Source organism: Stigmatopora argus, chromosome 1 (genome assembly GCF_051989625.1).
Source record: "Stigmatopora argus isolate UIUO_Sarg chromosome 1, RoL_Sarg_1.0, whole genome shotgun sequence".
Taxonomy (NCBI): domain Eukaryota; kingdom Metazoa; phylum Chordata; class Actinopteri; order Syngnathiformes; family Syngnathidae; genus Stigmatopora; species Stigmatopora argus.
Window position 1 is genome coordinate 13,971,568 of NC_135387.1, and position 8,208 is coordinate 13,979,775.

General features: G+C 42.4%; 1 protein-coding gene across 9 annotated transcripts in view; it reads right to left on the reverse strand.

The window, feature by feature from the left end:
• LOC144073447 (serine/threonine-protein kinase WNK2) overlaps positions 1-2,379 on the reverse strand; it is a 30,295-nt gene extending 27,916 nt beyond the window's left edge. For all 9 annotated transcript variants that reach the window (XM_077599340.1, XM_077599281.1, XM_077599332.1 and 6 more), the window contains exons 1-2: positions 1,911-2,379; positions 139-874 (exon numbers count right to left, since the gene is read on the reverse strand). In XM_077599340.1, the coding sequence (XP_077455466.1) occupies positions 139-720 (582 nt within the window). In that variant the 5' untranslated portion in view covers positions 721-874; positions 1,911-2,379. The remainder of the gene's footprint in view (positions 1-138; positions 875-1,910) is intronic.
• Positions 2,380-8,208: the final 5,829 nt, after the last annotated feature.

The following is an 8,208-nucleotide window of genomic DNA, read 5'->3' on the forward strand; positions in this document are numbered from 1 at the left end:
CGCCACCCCTGATCTAAATAGGGGAAGATTCATTCTGGGAGACATACGGTGGAATTGGGCAATGATAAATGTTGACTCTAACTGGCTCTGCTTGACTGGCACAATACAAACTGCATTGAACTGGTTCGTGTAGTTTACCTGCAGCTCACACCAGGCAACCTCCACCCAGGTTTCAGTATCCAGGCCTTTGTAGACGGTCTTAAAGGAGCCCCTCCCAAGCTCGATGTCAAATTTGAGGAAGCGTCCCCCCGGGGAGGTGGACACGGCCTTCATCCCCGCCTCTTCCTCCGTCTCCTCACTAGCTGCCTTGATGGTGCTTTTAGCACCTTCAGCACATGTGGCATTAAGTACATCTCTGCTGCTCTTCGCCTTTTCCGTATCACCTCTGGCGCTTTCTTCCACGTCATCTTTTGGCCCACCTTGACTCTCAGCGCCCACGTCCTCCTGTACGCCTCCACTTGTACCTTGCTTCCCGCCCGCTACCGTTTGCGTGCGATCCCCTTCCGACGCCTCTGAGGCCTGCTCGTCCGTGTCGGAGAACCATAGGCTTCTCCTGATGAACCTATGCCGTGTAATCTTCTGGTAAGTGGAAGAAGGGTCGCTGCCACCTCTCGCCGCCAACCCGGCGAGGCGTTCGCCGTCACACGCGTTTATTTGCAGTTCACGCTGCGAAACTGGCTGCGGCCTCTCATTCATTTTCAGATGAGCGTCGTGCTCCATGCCGATTGTAGACTGCTGTCACTTAGGTTTGCATGTCACACTTGCCATGCCGACGCCCAGCACAGACGAACACCAACAGCTTTTGCTCGTTCACGCAGGTTGCCAGTCGACACTTGCAAAAAGGCTGGCATGGGATTGGATTCAATTACACAATCTGTAAAAGAAATGTACACAGAATACTTTTAGAAAGAATATGTACCCTGTACTTATCTCTAAACAATAATAAAACAGGATAATGGAGCGAACACTGTTTGTAATAGTAGTTCCCAAACAGAATCTCATGTGAATTATTAGGTGTGCCGTGGGAAATAATCAAATTTCATTCTACCAATAACGTGCATCCATTTGTGCCAGCAATTAAGGGTGTAAATCCTCAATTTCAAATTTCAGGTAATTGGCGCTTTCATCCAATTAACGTTAGCATTTATTTGATCAAGATTTAAAAAAATTAAGAAGTGTTTTTGGTAAAATGATGTAACACAGGCATTCGCTTTGAGTAACTTAAAAGGCCACAGAAAGTGCTTTGCAATTTGGAAGCTTGTGATGATGACACCTGATATTAGCATATGTAAATGGGTTTTAAACATTATTTTGTGGTGTTGCTGCCTTTGTGTGAGTGTACACAGCAGCGGTTTACATTATAATGGCATGATCGACATCTATGAATCACTATGGCAAATTCAACTTGTATTTGGATGATTGCTTCAAAATGGATTGATATGATTGCAAAATAATATATGTTTTAATTTTGCTAAGACAAAATAGGTGAGAAATAACACAATAACCTAAAGGAAATGTGCATAAAAATTGCAGGTCAATAAAAGTTGAAAAATAATAGAATTTAAGGTTTTCATATAAATATTTTGCAATTAAAAGTTGAAACTTTTCTTGACAAGACATCCATTCCATTTTAACTGGGAGGCCTGGTAGATCGTATTCTATTCTGGGTGATATAATATCTACTAGAAATACAATGTTTGTTGCTCTATCCCTGCCTTTTACGTATAGTATGACATGGGCAAAGAAGTGACGTTATATAGAATGCTAACCACTTTTTGTGGCCAAATGTCTACAGCTCTGCTATAGACATTACTCTTTCGAAACGAGGCATTTGTCCCTTAATTGACTCCATTTAAGCAGGGAAGGAACCGGGGAGAAAGAATGAGCACTGTTCGCAACATTAAACTCACCTCGGCAAAAAGAAGAGCTTTTAGCGGATGCTAATGGCGGGGTGGCATCATCTTCATCCTCATCACCAGCCCCATCCTCATGCTCCTCATCGTCAGGGAAGCCAACTTAAGGCAAATTAGCCGGTTAATTACTGCCAAATGTGGGATTCGAACAGCCACGCGTGGCTCGCATCCCCTTGTTTTTTTGTTTTTTGTGGGCGTCAACGTGGGCAGCTTCAAGTGCGTTTCAATCCCAGAGAGAACAGGCGTGTCGTCGACGTAGAAGGAAAAATAGCGAGGCTCATTTTGGTTCCGCGGAGTGATGGTCCTCTTCGGCCGCTTCGGCAAACATCGACGTGAGCTTTCAATGCCGAGACACGACGTGCCCCTTGACGGCTGTACTTCTCGTCATGTCGCCGCGGCCGTCGACGGCGTGAGAAGTGAAGCCGAAAGCCGACCGGTGCCCACGTTCGCTTGGGGCCCGCGGCCGGCCGCGCCCCTGCAAAGCAGCTCGACCAATCAGGAGGCGCGGCGCACCGCAACGCGCACGCACACAGACAACGCAAACGAGCGGAGCGGAGGCTCTTTGGCAAACCCCTTTCATACCCATCATGTTTCCCAGTAAATAAAGTCGAATAGTAGCTACTTACCTGGCGGTCCGGTGGAGCGAGTGGTTAGCGGGTCGGCCACACAGTGGGAGACCTGGGTTCAAATCCAGGTTGGTCCACCTGTGGGGAGTTTGCATGTTCTTCCCGGGCCTGCGCGGGTTTTCTCCGGGTACTCTGGTTTCCTCCCACATTCCAAAGACATGCATGGTAGGCTGATTGGACACTCTAAATTGCCCCGAGGTATGAGTGTGAGTGTGAATGGTTGTTTGTCTCCTTGTGCCCTGCGATTGGCTGGCCACCGATTCAGGATGTCCCCCACCTCTGCCCTGAAGTCAGCTGGGTAGCCTCCAGCACCCCTCGGGACCCAAGTGAGAATAAAGCAGTTCAGAAAATGAGATGGGATGAGATTCAGGACCCGAGTTGGGCACCCCTGGGTTAGAATAATCCAAATAAAATGTGAAATCCATGCTAAAACATGAAAATGGTCATTTCACAAGTTGTCAGTTTGTTTCAACTATCAGTTATCATACCACGAGTACAGTACAGCATTTTATGTTTCAATTGACGTTGCCATTTAACTAGCAATATCCAGTGGCTTTTTTGCGGAAGGTGGTCAGGCTTCATTGGGTCGTGGCCATCGATGTGGTATTAAAAGGCCCGTTGATTTTCAGATGGATGAGAAGGTTCGAGGGAAAGTGACACTTCAACACACTTAACAACCCTTCCCAGATGAGTCTCTTTACTCATTGGCTGCCATTGATGCCCATAGACGTCCAATTTGCTTGATTGGATTGACATCAATTGCACTCAAACGGGATCATAAAGGATGCCGCCGCCCTGACCACGTTCTTCCTCCGACTTCATTTGCTTTTCAATCATGTTAAGAGACAGCAGCAAGTTCATGCAGCTGAATAATGAATACTTCCTCTACTCAACTCCTACGTGGCGGCTGGCAAAGTGCTTTCCACACATCAGACACACATCGTCCGGCACTAAATGTCATATGTATGGTATGTGACCATGAATCATTGGTGGCTCCACTGAATACCTGAAAGCAAATTGCATGAGTCACAGCTGCAGATGTGTATTTTAAGGGGGGGAAAGTAGAACGCTAGAGCAGAGAGACAGAGATTGCCGATTATTTTGTGGCAGATGCTGGTTTTGCCACTGAACGCTTCAAAATTGAGGAGTAAAATATATATTTTTTATTATTATTTTTCAATATTTTTAATTGATTTTTAAAACATATTTTATTTATTATAATTTTTTTATTGTTCTTATATGAATGAATAAAGATGAACCAATGAATAAAAACACTTGATTGCTAAGTAAATGCACAAAAAGCACAAAATGTTGAACCTATGTGTCTAGTTTTGGTAGAATTGCTCACAACTTGTCACTGAAACTTGGGTAAGAATGTCCAAAAATAAATCTGATTGTTAATTTTCACACCATGATCACACCCTAATCAGGTGTAGTTTTGATTTTATTAGGCTCACTTCCAAGTATTTGCACAGGATGTGCTCGAAATGTTTTTTTACCTTGTTCATTTCACGCTCTAACAATGGGCCTGCTTATGATGGTCACTGCTCTATAATATTGGCTTAGTTGTGCTAATTGCCTCAGAATGCTAACAGGATGGGAATTCAATCCTTCTATCATTGCCAATGCATTCATGAGAAGACGAACTGGGTTCGCAGGGTGCTGGAGCCTATCCCAGGTGACTTCAGGCATAAACCACATTACACTCTAGGCTGGTCACCAGTCAGTCGTAGGGCACAGAAGGAGACAGACCACCCTTTGCACTCAATCTGAGTGGGAATTGAACCCACGCTGCCTGCACCGAAGCCAGGCAAAAGAATCACTGCTACATCATGACTGATTTTTTTGTTGCCAAAATTAGTTTTCAACCCATGTTCTCAACTTTCTGGTAAATTTGTAAACAGATCCTGCAGAAATATCAAGGTGAGTCATTTTCACAAGCTGCCACGAAAATTGCCACCAAAATTAAACATCTTAATGTGAAGTTGCATCTATTATCCTGAGACAAAAAAAATGCTCTTGAGGTTTGACCCATTGCCCTCTCCCTCACGAATATCAAGTACAAGTTGACTCCTGACAAACACACCATCAAAGCTCCATTGCATGTTCACTGTGACAAGCTGGCATGAGACCACCGGGTCAAAGTTCACACTTTTTTTTTTTAGTGCTGCCGTCAGCAAGTGTGCGAGTCAACGCAGGGAGCTTAGTGTTTCAAAAGCCTGAAACTCATAAGTAAAAACAAAAATAAAATTTAAAAAATACTACCGTATTTTCCGCACTACAAGTTGTACTTTTTTCATCCTCGGGTGTGATTTATATGTTAAACCAGCCGCAAAAGGTCACTCTTGGTTTGCAATTAAGATTTTTTTTTTAAATCAAGGAATGTTATTGTTCTCACAGCATTGACATTGTTATGTAACCAAATCCCAATGCTTCCCAAGAATGATCAATTTCAAGTGATTTGATTAAATTAATATAGTTCTTTGTACATTTTCATTTGAATTATTATTATAACTGCTAAGCCTCAGCATTGCAGTGTACTTCTCGTACATTCCTCTGTTCATTTCTAACAATAGCTGCTCTAAACAAGTCTAGTAAAGGTGTACATTGAAAGGAAATATGAGCAGGCTGGAGTTGTAGGTGTGTAATTGTTCCCAGAAAGGGTGGCAGTGATTATTCACTGCTTCAAATGATGAACGAAAGTGCTCCTGTCCAACATTCAGAAGAAATCCTTTCCTCTTTTCATCCTTCTTCTTTAGTCAAATTTACACGGCATCATTGTTATTGCCGTGTCACATCGGTCCACTGAATGAAGGCGGGCGGGCATGAACCCGGTGGCCTACATTTGCGACCCAACCCCCACCCCAAGACTCAATTCACACAAGCGTCCATCCAGGCGCGGTCCGAAAACCATTTAACTTTGTTCAGTCATGCACAAGAATAGACAAACACCCACAAACTTTTCTGTTTTACTCACTTCATTGCGACATATTTGTATAGCTATGACAATCAATCCCTTACACAAATGATCATGCATGTGTTAAAAACACACACAAAAAACAACCAAAATAATCTCTCATCTCATTTTCTGAAGGGCTTTATCTTCATTCGGGTTGCGGGGGGCGCTGGAGCCAATCCCAGCTGCCTCCGGGCCAGAGGCGTGGGACCCCCTGAATTGGTGGCCAGCCAATCGCAGGGCACAAGGAGACACAGGACAACCATGCACACTCACACCCATACCTTGGGGCAATTTAGAGTGTCCAATCAGCCTACCATTCCATTGGAATGTGGGAGGAAACCGGAGTACTTGGAGGAAACCCACACAGAACATGCAAACACCACACAGGTGGACCGACCTGGACTTGAACCCAGGACCCCAGAGCTGTGAGGGCAACGCGCTAACCACTCGTGCCACCGGGCCACCCACTACCAAAATAATTTGCTTTTTTTTATTGAAGAGGTTCATTTTTGGGTCTCTGGTCGAATTATATTAGATGAAAAATGTCCCTAGCCTCTTATTCTCACAAGGGTTACGGGGGTGCTTAAGCCTATCCCAGCTGACTTTGGGCACCAGACAGGGAACACCCTGAATTGGTGATCAGCCAATCGCAGGCCACGAGGAGCAACAACTGACGCTTATTTACTCGCGAGTCATTGTCCGTCTTTACAACGAGCCTGAAAGATGTTTGATTGTCGACAACAGAATGTTTGTTCTCCACCAACCAGCAGGAAGTGCCGAGACTAACATATGGGCAGATGTGAGTTCATTAGCCCCCATATTAACCCGTCCTGCTATAGGGTACACCCTGAATTGGCGTTGGGGAGGCGTAGGGGTTCGGGGGGGGGACTTTATCCACGGCAACACACGCGTAACCGAACAAACATTTAAATTTACATGGATTAATATATACAGACAGAGTCAAACATACGCTTAGTGTAACTTTACACAAAACTGAATTCTAATTTAGTTTTAATTTGTTTTACCTTCGTTCTACGGGTTAGCTGTTTGCCACGCCTCCACCCTCACATTCGCTATCGATGGGCTGTTTGCTGTTGTATTGCCTTCAAAATATTCCAAAAATTATGCACACAAATGTCCTCACAATAGGATAATGCACGACCACTTGCCAACGAGAAGTAGTCTTGAACCGTTCAGTGCTCGTAGATATCTGTTATACACCAAAGAGATTCGGCAAAAAAGACATCCTCTCATGTCATGGCCACCTGACTTTCTCACATCTCAATTTTTTTCTTGTATCTAGAGCTAATTATTTGCTCAAAATTTTCCTCGTATCTCGAGCATCTCGTAGGTAGAGCTGCTCCTATGTAGAGGAACCACTGTATTCAAGCAAGGCTTTGCTGTGTGTATGAAAAGTGACTGAGTGAGCAAATGCATGTAAGCACTCCATTTATTGATCTTTTTTGCCAAGTATTTGAGTACCTTTAACACAAAATCCAAGTATTTCTCTTTGAAGCCCTTTAGAATTGTTTTTATGATTAATGAATTTGACTTGAGCTTATAAAGTGTAAATTGTTTTAACGAACCTTTAATTTCAGCATTTTCCCGTCATAAAAATATCAGAACACAGTCACAGCCGTGTTTTTTTTAGAAATATTTCTTCATTTAAAAAAGTATAGTTTTTTTTCTAAATAAAGATAGCATTACAGCAAAAATAAAAAAGATACATTTTTATTAAACATGTGCTTCCATTCATTGTGAAAGGGTTTCATTTTGCGTTTTGGTCCTAAAAGTCAGTAATGACACATTGCAGGGGTAGTATTAACATTAATATTAATGTATTGCTTCCTAACAACCGAGATCAGAGACTGATCAGAAAATCATTCAATACAAAAAAAGGGCTCTTATCTATGCCAACCATAAATAGAGACAGACAGAACCTATACCGACATTTCTTAACTATAAACTGCATTTTTTGCAAAAAATTGGAAAATAAATCATGGCCTTTGACCGCTTAACAGCTATTTAACGATCCTACACCACCATACCGTAGGCTTGCAGGTTGCCATTTTGAAAAAATTTTGCCTGCACTGACAATTACAGGAGTTTGTAAGGTTAATTAAGGGTGGCATATGATAAAATAGTACGTTATACTTAAGGAATGATGGTAAACGCTCTTCCATTGGATGCAGAAGGTGTGATGCCTTTCATTCAACACAATGACAAATTCACATTTTACACTAAGACAAGTGGTTCAATGATACATTGATCTACATTGACACATCGATAGGTTAAGCAACGTTCAAATCAAATAAATAGTGGCAAAACTATCAACATGGTCATCTTTTAGATTAATTTTTATTTAACTGAATTGTTTTCATTCAAATGTCTGAAATGTTGTCAAAAACTGTCAAATTGCTTGCATTTTTTATTTATTTAACTACAATAAATGTAAATGGTTGATGTAAATGGGGAAATCGAATTGCATTAAATCAATTAAATGCCGTTGAATCAAATTATAGCGGACTTTGTAAAATCGAGAAATATTGTACAGAAGAATCAATATTGTTATTGGTGATGATTTACACTCCCAAGATGAGGTCATCCTTATTTCAGTGGATAAAGCTTGGATATTTTGAGTGGTTTTGCCGCCGGGACTTTTTTTTGGTTGGGGGTTCAAATGTGCCTTGGTTAAAAAAAAATGTAGGAA